Below are 22,193 nucleotides of genomic sequence, written 5' to 3'. Positions count from 1 at the left end.
TACAGCTGTGATGGAATGGTCCTCGTTTAATAACCACATTTTTTCGATGCTTCGACTGCGTGATTGGTAGTCGAATCAGGCCCCTTCGAACGAATCATCGAATCGTCGACTATCTGAGGACAACCCTAGTACAATGTCACGTAAATTCCCCTGCCACAGAAAATAAACTGCAGCAACAAGCACCAGTGTCTTTTCACGAAGCGGGAGAAGCAGAAAATAGAACTGAGGTCAAAGGTCACCCTGGTGCTCAGCCTGCATGCAAGCAAAACAAAGCACGAGGAAAATCTCCTGTTGCAAAAGAAGGCATTTCTATGTTGAGCTGAAAGGTGGTTCAGTCGGAATCATAATGAAACGGTAGTTCTCATTATATTGCAGAGCGAATCGAGAACAGGCGCGAGGACTGCAGGCTGTTTTAAAGCAACATGTGGCTCCAACAGCACATGTTGCCGCCAACCCGATCGCTGCCCCGAGGAGCCTGACTTCTTGCCGCCCTTCCAGAGACACACGAAGAAGGCCGATCGATACGAATACAGCAGGCAGGCGGCCAGGGAAGCAGGGTGGACTCGCAAAACTCAATACATAAACAGAAAGTTTGAATCATACAACTGTGAGCATAATTAGACATCGGATGCAGTTACACAATGTAACAGACATCAAACTACTTTTCTGTTTGCATCACCCTGCTGCAAAAGATAGACAGTGTGCATTCACACAGCTGTTCAACCGCAAAATGAGTCAAAGAAGCTTCAGTTTGGTTCCTCAGCATTTGTCAACTGATGCACATCTAATGATTGATACATACACTGAATATAAAAATAACAGAACCTGGCACCAAAAATACATCAGAGAAAGAGCTTAAAAAAAAAAAAAACCTCATCACTGGCTCATCAAGAACAGACTTTTATAATTCCTATATAGAGTGTCTTTTGTACAACTACACTATTTGATCATAATGTCTGATTATAATTTCTTTCTAATGTGCATAACTGACTCTACTGTGGTGTGATTCGTTCACATACTTACACACGATACACAATGGCTTAACATGCATGATGGATAAAATCTATACAATACACTCTTCCAATTCTGTCTTTTGAAAAAATTATTTCTTTTTTTAACAGAAAATACACTGAATACAGAAACAAAGTGCATACGAGCACAATACAGTGTTGAAAGAAGTTATTTTTACCTTTGTTTTTCCAGTGCAATTTATAACATCTTTTTTTTTTTGTAGTCTGTAACTGTAACACTGTTTGATACGTGTCTTTGTAGAAATGTTTCACATCTTCACAAAGGTTTGAACAGCTTCAGACCTTCTCCCAAACCGTCTGGCAGTTTTATTGTCAGATGCCTTGGAAAGTGTATTTAAAAAAGCAAAGTTTTATCATCTGAAAAACAGTAAACTGAACCAAAGTGATAAAACTTCCTTCACAGGACGGATGGAACTTGGGTTGATGGGTTTAAACACTTGGTGCAGCTGCCAGGTCAGAAACTGCAGGGTGGGGGAGCTGCAGCCTTTGTCCAGAGAAACATCCACCCGACTGGATAAACATGGAGGAAATTCAGTGTCGCGTCACACTTCTCTGTCTTTCTCTTACTGGCAAATTTCCTCCTGTACTGCTGCTATTCTTCTCACAGCTTTAAGACAGGTGGTGTGAAAATAGAGCAGTGCACTTGGGATTGAATGCTGAGTGGGGAGGCGTTTGGAAAAAAGCGACTCCAGTCCCATATAAACAGCTGCAAATGAGGCCATAGTATACAGAGTATCTATAGGAGGAGCGCTGAGTGATGAAGTTCAAATTGAGGCCATACAGTGGGACTGAATATATTGTGTCCTACATTCCGCATTAATGCTGCTCTCTGTCCAGGGCTTCTACAGTAAATCAATCAAGTCAACCATCCATCTTCCACAAGATTTTATCCAACTTATGAACTGATCTCATGAAAAGTACACCCCAGACAACAAATGTGTGCAAACAGTAGGCTAAATGGTTTCGCTGACCTCATTGGATAGCACCAGACATATTAGCCAGTTAATGTTTTATCGATGTAGAAATGACTGTATTTTTCTTTTAAATAATTCAAACACATGTTTTGGGACTGTGAGAGTAAACCTGGGAACCGAAAGAAAACCCCAGACACATAGAGGGAGAAGATGTAAACGCCACACAGAAAGGCCCTCAAACCCTGACTTGAGCCTTGGATGTTCCTTTTATAAGACAACAATACAAAAGCGCCATCTCAATCAAGAAATTTAGGTTGAAGAAAACGATGATATTCACAAACAATGATGATCAGACACAAAATAAACTGCTGATGTGTGAGGATTTTAATCAAATAATCTTGAAAATATAATGATTCACATGGAAGCAACAACTAAAGCCCGCCACACACTACAGGATTTTTTCAATCTTCCCCGATCCAGACACCACATACTACAAGACAACAGAGGACAGATCGCACCCGATCTTCTTCTCCTGATCTTCTAGTGTGTGGTGTCACTCCGGAGCAGACCACACGCTAGCAGATTCTTCAGCCGAGAATCGGCTCCTCGCTCCTCCAAATCTCGCATCGTCCAACGTGACTTTGTGCTGTTTCCCTTCATTGCTGTTTTTACATTCATCTCCACTTCCAATAATAAGTGAAGAACTTATTCATTCCCTCAGTTCATTCATTCACATCGGTATCGCTCCTTCAGTGCAGACCCCCCCCCCCCCCCCCCCCCCCCCCCCCCCCCCCCCCAGTGCGCACGGAGCACGGACTGTCAGCACCTTGTCAGAAAATTTAAATGTTCCAGTACAGAAGAGGGAAACATAGTTTCAGATCATTTTATTATAATTTACCCTCCACATTTAATAATAATTCAGCTTATTAGCTAATCTGTTTGTGTGTGGTTTTTTTTTTGTTGTTTTTTTTGTTTTTTTTTACTTTTGAGTCCCGAGTGGAGCAGTAGAATAAAGTTATTAGCAGTCCGTGTCAAATAAAAGCTACTTTTTTTTAATTACCAAATATCTTAAATCATTCTTTATGTCCACAGATTTGATAGTTTACACCAGAATAAAAACACGTTGAGCTTTGATTAGGTAAGTTTCATTATAGTCCGCTCTCTCTCTGAAGGCACGGAGTCAGCGGAAAGTTTTTTTTTCTTTTATTATTATTGTTTTTTCTTCCCCATTCTTCCGTGATGGTTAATAACGGAGATTAATTAAAACATTAGGATTATTGCAGGACTGGCGGAGATGCAGATATTAGATCAGAGTTTGGGTCTGACTGGAGGAAATACAGTTCATCCAGGAGCGACAGGATTAACCATCACTTTCTGCCCGGCTGAGTTTAGAAGCTCTGGCTTTTCTGTTTCACTGTCATATATAGTGAATATATTTCACAGACATATATTCATCCACCTCTGACAGCAGTGAGTGGATTTTTTTAATCAGCGGCACCTTGGTGAGACGGAGCTGTTCAGCTAATCAGGAAGCTTTATTTCGAGGGTGTGGACAGCTCTACTCGGAGCTGATCGGCGCCTCTCGGAGCGCACCACACACTACAGGATTTGCGATCGGAAATATTAAACATGTTCATTATCTACGATGTCCCCTTCCGACGCCTCCCGAGAGGCTCCGACCGGAAAAAATCTCTCGGAACACACCGCACGCTACACGAAGATCGGACCCGAACTCATTTGCATACTCCCGACAATCGGACCCTGTCGGCTTCGATCGGGAGGAGAAGATCGGGCCAAAATTCGGCCCGATTATCCTGTAGTGTGTGGAGGCCTTAAGGGTAACTGAGAGGTGTAACTTCATCAAACTTTACTTATGATCATTGCTTGAGAGTGCATGCACGGCATACAATCTGAAGACAGGCGGTTTTAAACACATCAGGCCCCGAAAGCTCTGCTACCACTCAGTTCTCGACAGCTACCAGAATAGTTCCGTCATTGCTTGCTGTCAAGATTTGATCTGGGCTCGAAAAATCGGTCCCTACAAGCTCAATGCTCTCCAAAGTCCAGCAGACAACTTGCATGTAGCTTTCATATGGCCAAAGTCTGACTGAAATTATATTTCAAATGTTTAATCTCTCAGTCGTCAGATGGTAAAGTTATGATTCAGTGAGCGGTTGATTGACAATGATAGTGAAAGAGACGGAATGTAAAATCGGCCTCCACTCGTGCACACGATGCAGCTTTAGAACCAAGAACATGCAGGACTTCATCAAACATTTTAAAATGTGGGGATGCTTAGTGGCTTACATTAAGAGTTCGACCAGTCAGTGGAAAATTAGTACTGAATTGGAGGAAGCAGTTACTTATTTGAAGAGTCAGTGAGAAACAATTTCCATCCCTCCATCCCTGGCACTAATTGTTTCATTATAGCTTTGCCGTCGCAGAACAGTTGTCAGAACAAGACCCTTTTTATGACTTTTTATATGAAGTGAAAACACAGTTTTAGTGTCCTGGTTTTGGGAAAGTTCTCAGTTTATACGGAAGTGACAGAAAGGCTAAAAACAATGTAGCTAGAAAGCCAGGCCACGTGTTTGTGCTGCTGGTTGTATTTGTAATCAAACTCCACACATGCACGCAAAGAACAATACGCTATATACACAACAACAATGGCGAGTACACAGACATCAGCATGGACAGACAATGCGACGACGAGAAACTCCCAGGAGAATATGAACTGGGAGTCAGCTCACTGTGGAGGCCACTATTGTTGTTGTTGTCCATCTACTCGCACATGTGCAGAAGAACTATTTACTGTGACCTTGGTCTACATTAACCCGACACGCCAGATGGACAGTTTCATATGTCCGCCACGGAAATATTTCACAAGTCCATCTGGGTAGCCGCTCTTCCAATTCGATTTCGGAGGTGGGCCCTTCAAAACAATCAGTAGCTGGCGATTGGACGACCGTTTGAACCAAAGAAGAAGAAGATTGGATGACCGTTCTGATTGACACACGACACACTCACCACAGACCAATCCACATCAAGCCACGGAATAACGTAGCTTACTTGCGCTACTGCTGAGAAGCAGTAGACATCGTTTCCTGACAAAAAGGCTTGAAGTGATGTTCTCTGTTCCTCTTTCAAAGAAGAAATTGAGTCGCTTTCTTATAAAACTGCAGATATTGCCGTGTCCACGGAGATCGCTTCACATGCCGCCACTGTTTTCGAACTTTCAGGCGCTTCCTGCTGTCGTCACGTCTTCTCGTCACTTCTGCTCTTCCCGCAGCTTCCGCCTCTTTTCCCTGACTGGACTGGTAAAATTGTAACCGAGTGAAATCATTGGTCAACGGAGCGCTACTGAGATGGGATCTGCAGGATTTCAGGAACTGAATCAGGCAGGCCCATCTGTTATGCAAGGTTAGGTCCACATGTGCAGTAACATCTCTTTCAGAACAGTTGTGTTTTCCTCCATTTACACAAGAACTACTTTAGGGGTGATTTTGAAAAGGTTTTTTTCTTCAGTTGCTCTGAGCGCTGCTGTCGCGTAAAGTGAGACCGAAACACAATCAAAGCTTTCCGTTTCCACTTGAAAACGTTGTATTGTACGATCCGTCAGCAACCAGCTGATATAAATGAAGCAGCGGAGAACTCTTAGGAACGTAAACTGACGTATTCAAATCCGCTGATTAAGTAAAGATGCTGTAGATAGAAGTGAAGCATCTGCAGCAAGAAGAACTGATTTAGTTCAGGAATAATGAGACTTTCCTCCTCCAGCAGCTGACTAATTTGGTATAAATAAAATATAAAGTAACGTGTTCCTTTACAGTGCATTATTCCTATACAGCATAGATATAGTAGAAAGAAAGCAAAAAATGGATTAACTTGAAAGTCATCTTTGAAATGCATTGTTCACTTATGGCATCCATTTGAGGGCTTATTCAGAAAATCACGAACCAATCAGAGACAGGTTACAGTTCAGTATCTGACCAGTCCATCATGCCTGAACTTCCCCTCATCAACGCCGCTATTATACTTTTCTATTACTATTTTGGATTGGGTTGTGATTCCAGCATACATTTATAATACTAGAATTGAAATAAAACACGGATTTAATTCAGTGAGTCTTTAAAGGTTTCGGTTTTTGCTTTATATTGTAACAGATTCGTCATTAACCAACTTCCAGAGAAAATGAAACCAACCATAGGTGTGATCACACCATCAGACTGTATCGAGTACCACCATTCCCACAACACTTTTAGGAATTATCTCACCGAGGCGCTGAGGTGCACAGAGACCGCAGAGGGGTGTCTTCCTCTCAGCCAGTCAGCTACAAATCGTGCGAGGATGTGACACTCGCTGCAAAAACACAGCTTCTATGGCTTCGATGGCTTTTCACCAAGTCTGGCAAGCTTGAGCAATCTTTTTTTTTTGTCTTTGTCCCAGTAGTGAAAAGATTCAGCACAGCCCATTTTGGCACAAATGCACCTACGCTGGGCAGAAGGGGGAGTGGCGGGGGGGGGGGGGGGCAGCCATTTTTAGAAATCAGGGGGCGTACTGGATCCATGGGCTGGTGTGAAAAAGCCCGGTGAGTTCCTGGTTCATGTTTTTTTCTTTCCTGCCGCGCTCAGGTTTTAAATTGGGTGAGTCATAAAGAATTTACAGTTGTCATGACTGATTGCAATATTGCATCCTTCAGCATGTGAATAAGCAGCGTTTCGCACAGAAGGAGCTGCTTTTATAGTCTGTTAAAGTGTACTGGATCCACAATGAGGAAAAAAAAAAAAATATTTGTTTTTCAGAAAGCAAAAACAGTTCCATTGTTAAAAATAAAGTTTGACTGTTGAGAATGATGGGAAAATGTTATTCTCGATCATTTTTTTGGTAACGGTGTTATCTTGCTGATGAGCCTCCAGTTTCAGTACATATTTGTAATTAATTTTATTAAGGTTGAAAAAGACAAGCAGGATGTGTTTGTATTTAATAATGCTTTATCATTGTATTGTGGGAAAGCAGCTGTACGTTAATGTCCTCGGTTTCAATTATTTTGTTGGAATTTCATTTTCAGCTCTTCTTCGGGTTTCAAATGGGTCTCTATAAATAAAATATGAGCAGTGATGAACAATCAGAAATGAACAATCAGAATCCATGAACAATCCAATTGACTGTTGCGGTCACAAGAAAGTTGAAGTGCGACGGACTAAGTGGGTATAATGTGCGGTACACAGTATGTGTGCACTCGCCCGTTCGTCAGGGAAATGCGAGTTGGGAACAGAGCACCAGAGGACTGATACGTTCAGACAAGCGGTCCCTCACGAAGCCTGGAGAACGGCGTCAGCGGTGGATCCCAGCTCGATCCGAGAGCCTCTTCACCCAGTCAGGCGTGAAGAGCAGAGATGGAGAAACCACGTCAAGTCATGGGAGGGCCGACGGGAACAAGTGATACGCAGCGAGTGACCTGGAGAACAATGCCTCCCCGCCCGGGGCCTGTGGGCTGCTGGCAGGCTGGAGGAGAGAGAAGAGACGGAGACTGACTCACTTAGCTGAGTCTCATAAGAGGAGCTGTGTGAGCGTGGTGATCCAAGCTGGCGTCCATATGTGGGAGGACAGGCTTTGCTTTCACGTCCACCCCATCCTCTTCTTCTTCTTTTTATTTTTTTTTTTTTAAAGGACAAGAAGTGGTTGTGTTTCTAACCGGTGGTAGATAAACAGATGTTTCAGTGTGATAACTGAGGATGTTCAACGTGCTGAAGTCCTTTGACGTTTGTGTTGTGTGTGATCACGTGAGGCTTGACTGTTATAACAACACATTTCAGAACGACTGAAGAGTTTCGTAGCAGCTACAATATTTTTGTCCAAGAGAAAAAACCCGTGAAAAAGAAAAATCACACAACAGTCGCTTCTGTATATGATGATGAATTTGCTCCGATGTGATTCAGGGTTGGCTCTGGTGGGCTGCTCCAGTCTGTGCGCCTCCCCCCTACAGAAACTGATCTTTCCCACCATGACTCATGAGTCAAGATATTGGCTTTTTTCTTCTTCTTTTTTTAAAATCGTCAGTTTGTAAATTGGAAAAAAAAAAAAAAAATCACAAATTCAACAGGATGACAACACAATGGTGGTGGGGCTGAGTGCTGGAGAGAACGAGGCAGCCTATAGGGATGCGGTCCTTTGCATGAAAAAGTGGTGTTCAGTGAACGGCCTGTTACTGAACCAAAACCAAGGAGCTGATCCTGGACTTCAGGAAGAACCTTTTTATCAATGGCGTACGTGTGGAGAGGATGAACTCCTTCGGTGTCCACAGTTGTAAAGAAGGCCCAGCAGCGGCTTCACTTCCAGAGGGTTCTCAGAGGGGGAATCCTGAACACCCGGCTGCTGGCGACCTTCTGCCGCTCCAGCAGAGAGAGTCTCCTGACCTTTGCCATCACGGTGCGGCACTCCAGCTGCACTGAGGCAGAGCGGGAGAGGCTGCAGAGGGTGGTAAAGACCGCGGAGAGGATCACCGGCTGTCTCCTGCCCTCTCTGGTGGACATCTACAGGTCTCACTGCCTCAGCAAAGCTCAGAACATTGCTAAGGACACATCTCACTCGGGACGCTGCCTCTTCGACCTGTTGCCCTCTGGCAGGCGCTACAGGTCATTAGCAGCCAGAACAAACAGACTCAGAGACAGCTTCTTCCCAAGAGCTGTCTCAGTTTTGAACTCAAACTATAAGCGGCACTAAGCACTCGTCACTCACTGCTGTTCCCTCATTCAGAGCTGCTGCTTAATTTTGTTGTACTTGTAGCTATTGTGATTCTGAATTCAGTTTGAAAGTAGGAATCTCTAATATAAGGGCAAAGAAACCGTAAAAAAAGTACCTCTTTAAAAATGAACTGCAGTTTTGAATTCATAATCTTTTTTAAATTATTTTCAGATTGCCCTTTTTAGAAAGAGAAGCTGACACCTCCTCCCAGAGAGTGACGCAGCAGAGACAGCTTGCTACCTTATTGCTAAATCCACTTTTTGTCTGAAAATCATAATTATTTGTTTTAAATTTAAAGGTCAGTACATGAATAAATAAAACAAAGAAAATTATATTACTTCATTCAATGTCTTTTTTGCCACTGTGAAATACCAATTTTGTGAACTAACAGTTGCTAGCACTGCCAGGCACAGCCAATAATGTAATAATGATCAAGGACATGAAAAATGTGACACATGTATTAAAGAAAATAATAACAGTCATTTTGATTTGATTATGTAGCAGCATGAAGTTCAATAATTTCTCATAACATCTGAAGAGCGATCACAAGCTACCAATGGAGGACATCACTTCTGTAAATTGTATTTTGATAGCAGGAGGCATTGTCATCAACAGAACAATGTTAAAATCACACTTGTTTCCTTTTAAAAACTTGACTTTTTAACATTGTACTTGACATCTCTGCACTGAAACAAAGTCAAGGTTAGGAATTTTTGTTATTTATGCTATTAGTCCATCAATTTAGTGGTCTGCATGGCAATCTTTGGACCATATTGCAACAATTGTTTGTCCTTTACCATGAGTCAGAGAGATCAGGTCATCTTTGAATGATACTTAATACCACAATACCTCTCAAGTTATGGAATTTACATGTGTTTTTTTATAAGGACTACATTCATTTGATGGGCATATGTCATGAGAAATAATGAGAATTCAAATATTACTTGCTGGAATACGCACTTAAACGTTTAAGAGTTTTTCTGAGTTGAAAATTCTTCATTTTTGTACTTTATGTCCCGAGGTTCTGACGTTTTAATGCTCAACATTCCAAACCAACATGCTGACTTCAGAGTAAAAATTATATACAGAACTTTCTGTTCATATTCGTCTCTATTTTCCGCCCACTTGCCTCCTACTAAAGCTAATAGCATCCTACATGTGCTCATCTGCAAACCGTGAGGAGCAAATCTTACTTGACAGAGACAAAGTCCTTCAGCGGAGGGGAGACGCCGAGGAGCTTGCACTGGTTGACGGAGTAGCTGGTGTTTGTCAGGACAACCTTCTTCTTATACGTTTTCCCCACGTCAAAGTCCTGAGACAAGAAATGTCTGTGAGGCGTCATTAAACATTTACCACGACCAAATTATTATTAACAGATCCTTACCTTGAAGACAACGACATCTGGTTTGCTGATGAACGAAGGCCTCTGCTGCTCTTTTCCCTGAACTCTCTTGAATTTCGAACTGGCCGCTGCAGGTTCTTCTGGTGTCACTTTTGTTTGGATCGGAGGAGGTTTTTCATGGAGAACTTTCTGCAATTGCACAGAGAAGAAAGTTCTGCAGAAATCAACGTCTCATCACTAACAAGCATTCAGAAAGCTTTTATAAAATTACATAGAAACACTTTTCTTTCAATAAATAAGTCGGCATTCTCTATTTGTATTTATAATCCATCGAAAAGCAGATGCAGATTGTCACATGACATCTACAGAAACAGGCAAATGTTTCAAAGTGATTATTTACCTACAGGCAGAACTGTGTGATTCAGAATCCTGCCGCATTCAGCACTTTATATTTTTGTCCCGGCTTGTGTTTTATTCTGTATTGTGAAGCACTTTTAGAACTTTGCTATGAAGAGAAGTGCTGACATTTAATCATCGTTCTCCCCCTCATGAATCATCTCATTAGCTTTGTTGCATGGCTGTGCTCTTCCATCGTGCCGCCCGTTACTGTGTTGAGTCGCGGCCTCGGATGAGCGCGTCGGGCGGATCTGTATGTTGGGAGGACGGATTCCTTCCACCTCGCTTGTCGCTTGCCCGGACCCCCGAGCCGTAACGCCGCGCTGACTCCCAGGCCTCAAAGACACCAGCACAACGAGAAGTGATGCCTGTCGCCCCACATTTCAGATGTGCGTGGGGGCGCCAGATGAGACACGGAGCCGATTCACCCCCATTGGCAGTGAGCTAAAAGACTCCTACATCCAGCGGAAGCCTTTGAGCAAGGCACATAATTTCCTCATTCATCAAGAGACTGTCGTTATAATATGATTCATATGAGACGTTTATTAGTTTAGTCATCAACACCACTCTAGATCAGCTGTTATTCACACTGAATTTAAGAGTGATAAACTGACATCAATAATACAGAAATAGCAAAGCTTCTCGCTTCTGTGTCATTCATTCGAAATAATTCATATTATAAAGTAAAAAGAATTTATACTGTTTTATTCCAAGTCCAGCCAGGCAATCTTTTTTTTTTTTATATATACAAGTCTGTCTTGACTGTATCAGATTATTGAGATTATTCAAGAGATCAAAAATGTGTCAAACACGACTCCGTTTCTCCACAACACGCCAATGTCTTGGTGCATGTAAACCAATTATTCTGATTTGCTATGTGACAGTCACCACATTAGACGTAAAGCAAGACATGCAGCAGAGGAAAAAGTCACTTCCGGAGTGAAGAGAGGACAGTGGGAGTTGCCATGGCTGAGTTTTACAACACCTTGTAAGAGTGTACTCTCTATCAGTGTGGCAGCTATCTTTCATGGCAGTATCACCGATATCTCAGCTCGGCTCTTGGTGCTGGGTTTTGCTTTGGTGTTCTGGATTGGAGCCTTTCCCGGTTTTGGACCACGGACCTTATGTTTCACGTCCCTGATTGAGAATGTGAATTTTATTCCCCACATTACTTTCAAAATCCAACCATTATGTGCTTCAGAGCAGAACTTATTGTCGACGTGACCTAATTTGAAGCTTCATCTCTCCAACAGTACGGTGAAAATGCACCCATTTGCAAAATAACTGCAAAACACAGTGCAATAACCTCGTGTCTATTATAATAGCGTAGTAGTTATCACACAGAAACATCTGGCTGAAAATAAACCACTTCTTGTCCTTTTAAAAGAGGATGGGGTGGACGTGAAAGCAGAGCGTGTCCTCCCACACGAGGACGCCAGTTTGGTTCACCACGCTCACACAGCGTCACTTGTGAGTCGGTTTAGGGGCCAGCAGGTAAAAAAATCACTCCATTTCCCCCTGAACTGTAATTTTTGTGAATTCCTGTACATTCTCACAGAAATATAAGATTAACAGAACTTATTCGGAGAGCTATTTGCAGAAAAAAGGAGAATCCGATGCATAGAAATGATGATCTAATCATAAACTCATTAAAAAGAAATCACATCATGAATCAAACTCTCTGAAACCCAAATAAACCAGTTTAGTGAAAAATATAAGAAATAGCTAAATCATTGATGTCCCTATAAAAGCCATAATATCATAACCTGTTATCTATTTGTTATAAAACCTTTGAGCAGGTTGGATATATGAGGCGACAAGCGAACATTTTGTCCTCAGGAGCAGAGAAATGAACAAGTGTGAGGTTTGAGTGAGCGTGAAGGATTAAACGGTTAACGGCTAGACAACCGGATGAGGGCATCTCTATAACTTCAGCTCTTGTCACTATCTGTAAAAAGCACTGAAGTGGCGACACTGAAGCGATTACCTGGCTTTAAATGTTTTGCTTATAATCTGATACTAAATACCACAGCGCAGTCCTATTTGTCATATGGCTCATTTAAAGTCTTGCTTGTCCTAATTACCTACACACTGACATTTAAGCACGAACAGTGTTGTGGGATCTTCTTCCGCGTGCCTGAAATAATTGTCATGGTGAGCATGTGGAAGTTAATGTTATTTCCCATCCACAGCCCAGCGCCTCATTGTTTCCACCGACTAACAGGAGTCTCAGATGAAAGCGTTGGATAAATGATCCGCCTGCTGAACGGCACATGATTTATGGGTGTTTATATTTAGCAGCTTGAAATGGATTTGCTTTTGGATGGCGGAGGCTGTTGTTTTAGTGCACCTTGAAATTCTGGTCCCACAGCCCGGTGAATTCAGGCTCCGCCAAGCTGTCAGCAAGGCTCTGGTGGTCCACATCATGCTGGGTGGCCTCCTTCAGGTCCTCGGTATCAGATGAAGCTGATGAAGAGCTGCTGGCGTCACTGATCTCTCTGAACTGCTGCATGAACACAAACACGCATAAAATGCTCAAACTGCACTCAGTCTCTGCGCATTCATTTCATAAATGGGATTTCAGGTGTCAGGAAGCCCTCACAAGTGTGTCTCTCTCCCCGCCGGCTGCTGGAGGGACGGGATCCAGGTAGTGCAGGAGCTTCTCTCTCACCCTGCTCAGAGCTGGCAACCGATTGGTGGCCGGGGGTTTGGGCATCTGTGCCTGGTTCTTCTTTCTGCTCTTCATCACCTGTTCTTCATGAAGGATTTTCGCCACTATCTCCACCCTCTTTGACTTGTGGCTCTCCTCGAATTGCCTGAGAAGGGTAAATGAACAGCGCTGCATTACACCGAAATGGGGTCACGTATTCCTCAGCGCACGGTGAGAGAAAAACACCCACACGCTGCCGCACGGAGTGGGAGTGGAGGACATGCATGTGGGAGAGGAGAGGAGAGGAGAGGAGAGGACGTACTCTTGTTTGCGTTTGGTCTCCTCCAGTTGTTTCTGCTGGTGCATATGCTTGACGCTGTTGATGCCTTGGGCCTGAAGGGATTCTCTCAGCAGTCTCTGCTGCTGCGCTTTCTTCTGGGCGTTTGCTTTGGCTCTGCTTTGTTGGACCCGTAAACTCTCCTGACAAAACAACAACAGGAAAAAAAAAGCTATTTTTGACCACAGGCTGTCATGAACTAAGAGAAGAACGGGCTCTATTGACAAATTTGTCTCCTCCAAAGATTATGAATCTTTAATTTTCTCTTATTTATGAAAATCCGATTTGTAAGAGAAAGTCAACACTGCAGTGTCAATTAATTTCCAAAAGTGAATTCCAAATACTGTTCCTATAGCTCTTACAGATATAATCTGGAGTGAACAGGAGCAATAAATTATGTGTATTTTCCATATGAACGCATTATGAACCATTAAGGTTGTGATTCAGTTATAACTCATCAAACACACATCAGAACAATATTGTCAGTGTCACATGTGTTTGAACCAGCAGTTTAAAAATATGTACAAACCAAATGAGATCAGAAAAGAATTCATCATAGTGCTTGCTCAATTACACATTCCAGCTGTATTATGATGGATATGATCGCGACATAAAAATCATAAATTCATAAGGTTTTGGGTGTTAAATTTCATTCTTACTCCACGAAGGGCCATGACTTTATGGGATCAACACGGTGTGGCGACTTACCTGTGTGGCTGCAATGTTAGATTTCAGCGCCTGGACAGCCTGTATCCTTTTTTCGATGAACTCCCTGTTCTGCTTCTCCTTCTCGGCCTCTTGCTGCCGCATCCTGAATGAACCAGAGAGACGTTACAAAGCAAACAAATGTCAAGTGTCTTGATCACAGACATATAACTTTATTTGTATGTTTAGTACACATTCAAATGATACAAATGATAGTTAGAGGATGATATTCTGATATTTTTTAGAAATTTTCTGACAAAAAAACACCACCCCTAAAGTGCTTTGCTGGACTGTTGTGGTAAAGGAACACATTTAGAATTATTTATACTAAGACAATGTGAAATCTCCAGTTTATTCACAATGTCTTTAAACTTGATGCATTTCGTGAAATGCTATGACTTGAAACTATTTATTGTGTATGTGTTTGAATTTTTTTCTTTTTTATTTACTTGAACTCTGCTGCGTCGATCTGTTGCAAGTGTAACGTCTGGCCTGCTTGAGATAAATTTTGCCTCTATTAACAAATGATCAATAGGACGAGTCGACTCTCCAGCGAGTCCTTCTGAGATAATTCCCATCTTTGTTCTACTCTGCCAGTGTTTATTGGTCCACAATCTGATTACCTTTTAATGGTCTGTTTCAAGTACTTGGCAGCTATCTTGCGGTTTGCTCTGGCATCTTCTATTTCCTTCTGACATTCAGTCTCCTCTTTCTTCAGCATGGAGGCCTGTTTCCTTTCCGAGCACAATCACAGACAATTAATAATAGAAAATAAAGCATTAATGCACATCAAAGCAGCACAATGTACTTTAGGTGTGATATAAGCAAAGTCACAAATTAAAAAATCATTTTTTTAACATAGTTGACTCATGCTGAATGTTACATTTCTTGGTTATTATTAAACTGTAAATGGGAACAAAGGTTATTTCCTTACTCCCTGAGACGCTGGATCTTGAGCTGCAGGTTCTGGCCGACCTTCCTCTCTCGCTGCAGTCTGGCCGTTGCCTTCTGGACCTTCAGGGCCTGGAAGAGCTGCTCCTCTTGCTGCACCTCCTCCCGGAGCGAGGAGAACCTGCCAAGTTCCACTTCCAGCTCACTCAACTCCGATCTGATCATCAAGGACACATAAATGTGGGAAGGACATGACTTTAAAAATGCTGACTGACACACAACGCCAGCCCGCAGAACCACTCAATAGATGTGTAAAGTTCACTAAATAAAAGCTTGTGATGCCCCGTGTTGGCTTAACCCTCCCCACAATTGAACACAATGAAAAAAGGCAATGCTGTGTCCTCAGTGACCGATGGTAGACTTTGTGATTTAGTCATGCCTTTTTATCTTTCATGAAACTACATAATTATAAAGTAAGGTATGCTCCATGAGGCTTCAATGTGTTGAATTGAGTTAATTAACCTGAGAGGAAAATTTTCAGCTAAAAAAGCTAAAAAGCTTTTCAAACAGCAATGAGCTTGTTTGAGGACATAATTTACCTTCGGAAAACCACTGAGAGCAGATCGAGGCAGCGATCCAAGCTGATTTTACACAGCGAAATGTTTACAGTGGTTGTTGCTGTGCTGCAGCTGTACAAAGTATTGAGTAACCAGGCTTTCTGCCTGAAAAAAGCTCTAAAAACACACACACACACACACACACACACACAAACACACACACGCACACAAAAAACACAAGCGGCTGCAGAAGTGTGGGTGTATTTTTCCAGATACCACGGCGATGCTGAAATACAATGCAGGAGTCCAGTAAGAGGAATACATCCAGAGGTTGAAGGTTTTTCGAACACCCATGCATTGTGAAGAGGTTTAGTAACATCTAGTAGCACAATTAGACAAGGTGTTGGAACTCTATACTGTAGATACTGTTTAATCCTCTCTTGTGAAAACTGCTAACTGAAAAAACATAGTGTCCATATTATACTTTCATTTGCACTTATTCGTGTGATTTCTAAACACTTCTGTGGCGAGGTGAGATCAAACTGCGTAGTGACAAAAATAAAGGCAGGTTAAAACGTTTTCCGTGGGATTAAAATGCCCTTTTCCCCTCTGTCAGCCCCCTGCGGTCACTCCCACACTGTCAAAGCAGTGCCTCAATTCAAGCAGACAAGGAAGCTGCCCTTTTCAGGAGGAACTCGCACCTGTCAGAACATGACCTTACTGTCAAACCGTTTTCCTGTCTCACTCACTCTCGTAGCTTCAGCTCGGTGGAGATGTGGGCCTCCAGCTCCTCCTCACTCTGCAACTGTTGGCATAGACGCTTGTGTTGGGATCGCAATCGAAACACAGACACGCTGGGAAAAAAAAGCAAATGCATGTGTAAGCTGAAGCAGAACATTCTTACAGGTGAAAATAAACTATTGCTTGTTCATTTTGAACTCACGCGTTGTCTGCAGCTTTCTGCTGTTCTATTTCTCCCTCCAATTCAGCCCTCTGCTCCAAAAGGGCTTCGATATTCTGACGACAGAGTTTCAGCTCCTCTCTGTAAGAAAAACCACAAAAAAGCACAAGATATAAAAGACAAGTTACAATGCTGACACAGAGAAACGAGGCAGATTTCAAACATTTACAAGGCACTTAAAGTGGAATATGTTCAGAGCATCAGGCTAATGGATTCCTTCACCGCCATTGAAAAAAAAAGAGTTCATTCCGTTGCCTAACAAGGTAATCTAATGAAGATATTAAAAAGGCTGAAAGTGTAGACACACACACACACACACTCCAACAGTTCAAAATTGCCCAATGTTCTCGTTGCAGTCTAATAGTGCGCAACAAAACAAGCTGTGATGGAGGCAAAAGGTGGACTTATAAAGAAATCTGTGGCACATGGTACAATCAGAGCTGCAGATTGGTTAAAAGGCAGGTGTGCTTTGGTTCCATTAAACTCCTGTTTAATCAGAGTGCAGCAGAGCTCCACCCTGACCACGCATGCCTGTGCTAAGGATAGATGACAGACTTTTTTTTTTTTTGCTGGAGACTGTATCACAGTTCATCAGGTGCCTAATGGCTCGCAGGGCAGACAAATAAAGAGGGGAAGAAAAGTAGGGGGAGAGGAAATAATGGGAAATGTTCTCTCTGCGGCCGAGATGATTCCTGCAAACTGCTGAATCAATTGGTACAGAAATGATTGTGTGAAAGGGGCAAAAGGGGAAAGGCCTTGCGAAAGTAGGGGGAAAAACTGAGGAGAAAACAATCTTCCCAGGAGCTGAATGCTGGGGTAAACCCTGCTACAAAAAAGATTAAACTTATTCAAATTCCCAGGAAAGCAGGTTTTCTCCTACATACAGATATATTCTTCTAAAGTCAAGAAAAGACACATGGGATTTTATCTAGCTCAAGGTGCCACATTAGCTCTGGAAGTGTGTTGTTGCCAGGTCCAGACCTGGCTTTCAGCACGTCATGCTCCTTCTGTTGGTGAAAACAGTCCAGCTGGTCCAGGTTTCGTCTCAGCTTGAACATCCGTGCTGTCTCGGCACAACTCCTCTTCTGAGCATAATCGGCCGCAACCGCAAGGTCAGCATCGCTTTCATCACCGTCCTCTCTGGGGACAGATGCAAAATGACTTTTAGGCTATAGGCTGCTTGTGTGATTTGACACGGACTGTATTTTACATGCATACACATAAAAAACCCTATTATACATGACTTCTGTATGCACAACTAAGCAGCAAGAAATACCCACTCATATAATTCTTCTAACCACTCGAAATCAGGAGGAAGGTCGGGCTCTTCATCTTGAATGGCGTTCATGCCTGAACAACCATCTAAATCAAATGAAAATGAAATATAATTGTGAGGATGACTTAAGCTGATAGTTTTGTGAATGTGTTGCAGCAGGTATATTTGCAACTTCACTGTTCATCAAAAAGGAACAACTTCGCCATGATACTCACCAGAGTCCACATCCAGCTGTTCACAGCTGTACAACACTGCGTCAGACTGACTGTCATCTGCGTCCATGTCACCTTATTTGAGACTGTAAAGAAATATATGTCAGTAAAAGATCATATGAAAGGCGCTTTGGGGCGTTTTTTGCGCGACTTGCTACCAACTGTGCAGGCAATGAACTCGTTTTTGGAAACATATTTCAAAACGTATTTCACCCACTTCAATTGATTATTTGCGCCACGCGATAATTATGGATTCATTATTTGCACCCATAAAGCGCCTGACACACATAATCCTCAAAAATAATATTTGGCTGATGAGGAAAGTTCTATTCTGCCGAATAACGCGACTTTCTGTTAACGCGACACGTGAAATTAATTTTAAAATCTTCGCACAATGCACGCGTCGGTTCACAAACTGCACTGTGCAGAGTGTTTTAAACAGTGGACATTTCACATTTTAACTCCCATATAATAAATTAAAGCAATGCCGAAGTGAAGTTCAACTTTGACTTTATCTCTCCAAGAGTTATGCTATTTTGGGGAGATGTGGTATTTGCTCTACAGTGAAATGATATTCAATTTCAAGATTTGTGAATGGAATTTGGCGTGTCGCTGACGCCACACAAACTGACTAAATTTGAAAAGCTAAATTAAATAGATAGTGACTGAAGATTCACATCTCGAAATTTTATAATTCACCAAACGAACCCGTCTCTCTGTTTAGCTCGGCTGTTTAACTTGGTTGCACTTCTCACTTACTTGTCTCCTCTCAGCAAGCGATCCGCCATATTTGTTACTGTTTCCATGGAGACGGGACTCGAGAGGAAAAGCCTCTGGAGCCGTCAGAGAAGAAAAAACGCCGTCCAGTCATTACACTCGACAATAAATAAATTGAAATAAAATAAAAATAAAACAAATAAAATTCCGATGAGCAGCAATCAAGTGAAGAAACAAGTCTTCATATTTACAGCTTTTATTATTTTTTTCCTCTCATAGATATAGTAAATAGCTGTTACATTTGTTTTAGCGATAGTTTATCTGCATATTAAAGTTTTCGGTCATACTTCCTTTCAAAATGTGTTTAAAAAAAAAAAAAAAAAAAGTTTTATCTTCCACTTGTTACTTTTCCAAACTGTTCCTCTTAAGTTTCCTCATTATTTTTGACTAAATTATTGTTTGAATGGGCACTTCCTTCTTTTTAACATAATTTCTCCTCACAAATTAGAGGTCAAGGCAAGTTTATTTCTAAAGTAGCTACCATTCTGACAAGGCAATTCACAAAGCTTCACAAGGAAATTTAAAAAAGGCAATTAAGATTGTCAATCTGAAAGCACTTAAAATTATAAAATACATGAAAATGAAGTAATTAAGAAAGGCATGACACAAAAGTAAAAACTTTATTAAGATAAAGATAATAGAATAGAATACAACACAAAATTACTTCATCTATTGTTTATTGGAAAGTCTGAGCAAATAATCATGTTTTATGGCCTGATTTTAAAGAGGTCAGTTTGTCAGTAGTCCCAACGTGTTCAGGAGGTTTGTTCCACCGGTGACGAGCGTAGGAACTTACTTGTGACTCTGGGGAGACCTCTTCATGAGGACCAGAGGGGTCTGGTAGTTTCATATTCTTCAAGCAAATCTGAGATGTATTCAGGATCAAGACCATCACAAGGAACTATCATCGTCTGACACTCAGTTCTTTCCTGCCGCTACTGCTACACAAAGAAAACCTCCTCTATTATTGTTTTTAGACTGACATCAGTTAAACCACAGACAGAAGTAAACATCAAGCTGATCAAATGGTGAATCCGTGTCTGAAATCTTTTGTCAAGCATGCAGGATTGTGCGTCCTCATCTGACTTGGGAAAAGAGATGAATTTCTGTTTGATTACTGGCTTAATGTGCTGTCACAATGAGCCCCTGTGTATTTTTGTTTCTATCTTTTTGCGGTTTATTCTAGTACTGGAGGATTTAAAAAAAGAGGGAAAGTGTTTGTTCTTCTGTACTACACAGCAAAGCCACATTAAAAGACTGTATTTTGCATCACAGAGGGAAGCTTGTGTCATATAGTGTCAGTGTGCTGTGGGGCTGTTGGGTGAAGAGCAGGGGTTCAAAGATTGGGAGAATGCCCCTGTTACAGAATTTTCACCATATTTCCATTTCCATTAAGATGAACTTGGTTCTTTTTGACAGTGTGATAATACAAAATGTGTTCTGAGGCATATAAAAGGAGCCAGGAAGAGATTCACTCATCAGTTAGTAACACTCAGACAAAATTTCATTCAGTCTGGGGACTTTGTGAGTCCCACCTCACAGAGCCTGAACCCCATTATGCCCTCAATTGTACATGCTTTGCTTCAAGCAGTGAATGAGTATTATTTTTACATATCAAGACATTATTATGATAATGTAAGTTTTCATAAAAAGTGCTCTACAACTGTCGTGACTGTAAGACTAATGGCTTCATCTTAATGACAGCTACATTATGGCGCACTTTTAAAATTGTGTATGTTGATAAATAAATGATAGCTTTATTCCTCACTCATTTCCCCATGGGGAGGACGGCTCCACACCACCAGAAGAGAGGCCGGGCGCTTTACAAACACTGGGTGAAGTAAGTGGAGCTGAAACAAAGACTTTATCGAGTATAAAGAATAGATTAACAGAATAGAGACAAATAATGCATGACGAGAGCAGTGAGTAAAAGGAATAAGAAATACTTTTTGGTTTTGAGACAGAGTGACTCCTTTTCCACACTATGTGCTAACATGCACCACTAGCGCTCTGCATTGAAGGGAAGTTGCAGTGCAAATCCTTGCACAGAATCCAGAGGGAGTGGGGATGGTTTGAATCCGCTGCTGTGGACTTGAAGACCTGCCTTCATTCCCTGGTGAAGTAATAGAAACCAGGGCAGGTCCACCGCTGGTTGATACTCTCTCCCCACAGCATGCAAAAGGAGGTATGCTTAGCGGAGGAAACAAAATGCAAATTCAGACATAACTGAACTCAGTCTCTTGCTGTAACTTAATAGCATATAAAGTATCTTTATATAATGACGCTGAGTAAATGTTCCTCCTCTACGACTCAATGATTTGATGCTGTCCCACGAGCATCACCACGCAGCCGCTGCTGCTTTGATTTTATAAGGATATTTCTGCTGCCCTTCATCTTTTAATGGCAAGATATAGGTCACAAAAAATGACACAGAGGAGTCAAAGGGCAGGTAATGAAGGACCCCAGCCATGATGTCAGTGATACACCTATACAGCTATAGTCAGAAGTTCTACTGAAGATCACATAAATATATCGGGATTGGAGGTTGAGATGTGACAGCTTCCAGCAAAATCCAACCCAAGTTTTTAAAGCAGTGGGCTGTCTCTTACATTAACAGGTCAAATTTTACTCATGATCTTTGACTACGTAACAGAATTTGTCAGGAATTTTTAAATGGTCCAGTGTCCGACATGATGACTTCAAACACAGGTTCTCCTCATGGCTCTGAACTCTCCCCTCTACACTTCAATAATAATATTTTCCTTTGCCTTTATTGACTGTCTATAATTAAAGCTGTTCAAGAAGGTGCTGCTTTGCTCCCTAAAGAAAAATAACTACATATAAAGAATTCCTGTGTTCCTCAGCCGCCAAGTTTACAAATTCTAAAACCAAAAATCCTGTTTAATGCTGATAATCATTTTTTGGTCCTTGGTCGTCCACACATGGAAACTGTCTACTTTGATGTTTTGGTTCCTAAATCTGTATTTGTTTTCTCTGACAAGTGCCTGAATGTTTTGCAAGTATCTTTCTTTCAAGCGAATGCTTTCTGGAACAGAGATGCCTTCAGGGATGAACAAAGTTATTGAATACTGTTTACATTTTTGCATTGATTTGGAGCTGACCCTATACATAAGTAAAAGTCCAACATGCTCTCTTTGAATGATTGAGGTTTTAAAAGTTGGTTTGCAGTAAACCAATCGATTTATTCATTTTTTTAAGACTGAAGCCCTGTTTTGACCTGCCAGACAGTGAACAGATGTACAGCATCATGGGATCATTTACAGTGCTGAAACAGTGTTGCTCTGGTCTCTCGAATAACTTTGAAGTTCACTGAAGCAGAGGATGTTAAAGAGAAGGATGTAACCAAGGCGACATGTCCAAGCTAATAGCTGCTAATGGA

At 41.7% G+C, this 22,193-nt stretch overlaps 1 protein-coding gene across 1 annotated transcript in view; it reads right to left on the bottom strand.

The window, feature by feature from the left end:
* cfap74 (cilia and flagella associated protein 74) overlaps window positions 1-18,086 on the bottom strand; it is a 59,813-nt gene extending 41,727 nt beyond the window's left edge. Inside the window, exons 1-13 of the mRNA XM_030119489.1 lie at window positions 18,020-18,086; window positions 17,809-17,890; window positions 17,510-17,668; window positions 16,511-16,609; window positions 16,317-16,421; window positions 15,054-15,227; window positions 14,743-14,853; window positions 14,123-14,225; window positions 13,400-13,557; window positions 13,030-13,243; window positions 12,778-12,933; window positions 10,074-10,220; window positions 9,883-10,001 (exon numbers count right to left, since the gene is read on the bottom strand). Coding sequence (XP_029975349.1) covers window positions 9,883-10,001; window positions 10,074-10,220; window positions 12,778-12,933; window positions 13,030-13,243; window positions 13,400-13,557; window positions 14,123-14,225; window positions 14,743-14,853; window positions 15,054-15,227; window positions 16,317-16,421; window positions 16,511-16,609; window positions 17,510-17,668; window positions 17,809-17,890; window positions 18,020-18,086 — 1,694 coding nt within the window. The remainder of the gene's footprint in view (window positions 1-9,882; window positions 10,002-10,073; window positions 10,221-12,777; window positions 12,934-13,029; window positions 13,244-13,399; window positions 13,558-14,122; window positions 14,226-14,742; window positions 14,854-15,053; window positions 15,228-16,316; window positions 16,422-16,510; window positions 16,610-17,509; window positions 17,669-17,808; window positions 17,891-18,019) is intronic.
* Window positions 18,087-22,193: the final 4,107 nt, after the last annotated feature.

This window comes from Salarias fasciatus, chromosome 20 (assembly GCF_902148845.1).
Source record: "Salarias fasciatus chromosome 20, fSalaFa1.1, whole genome shotgun sequence".
NCBI lineage: Eukaryota > Metazoa > Chordata > Actinopteri > Blenniiformes > Blenniidae > Salarias > Salarias fasciatus.
The sequence above is the reverse complement of the archived record's forward strand: the minus strand, read 5'-3'. Positions and strand labels throughout refer to the sequence as shown.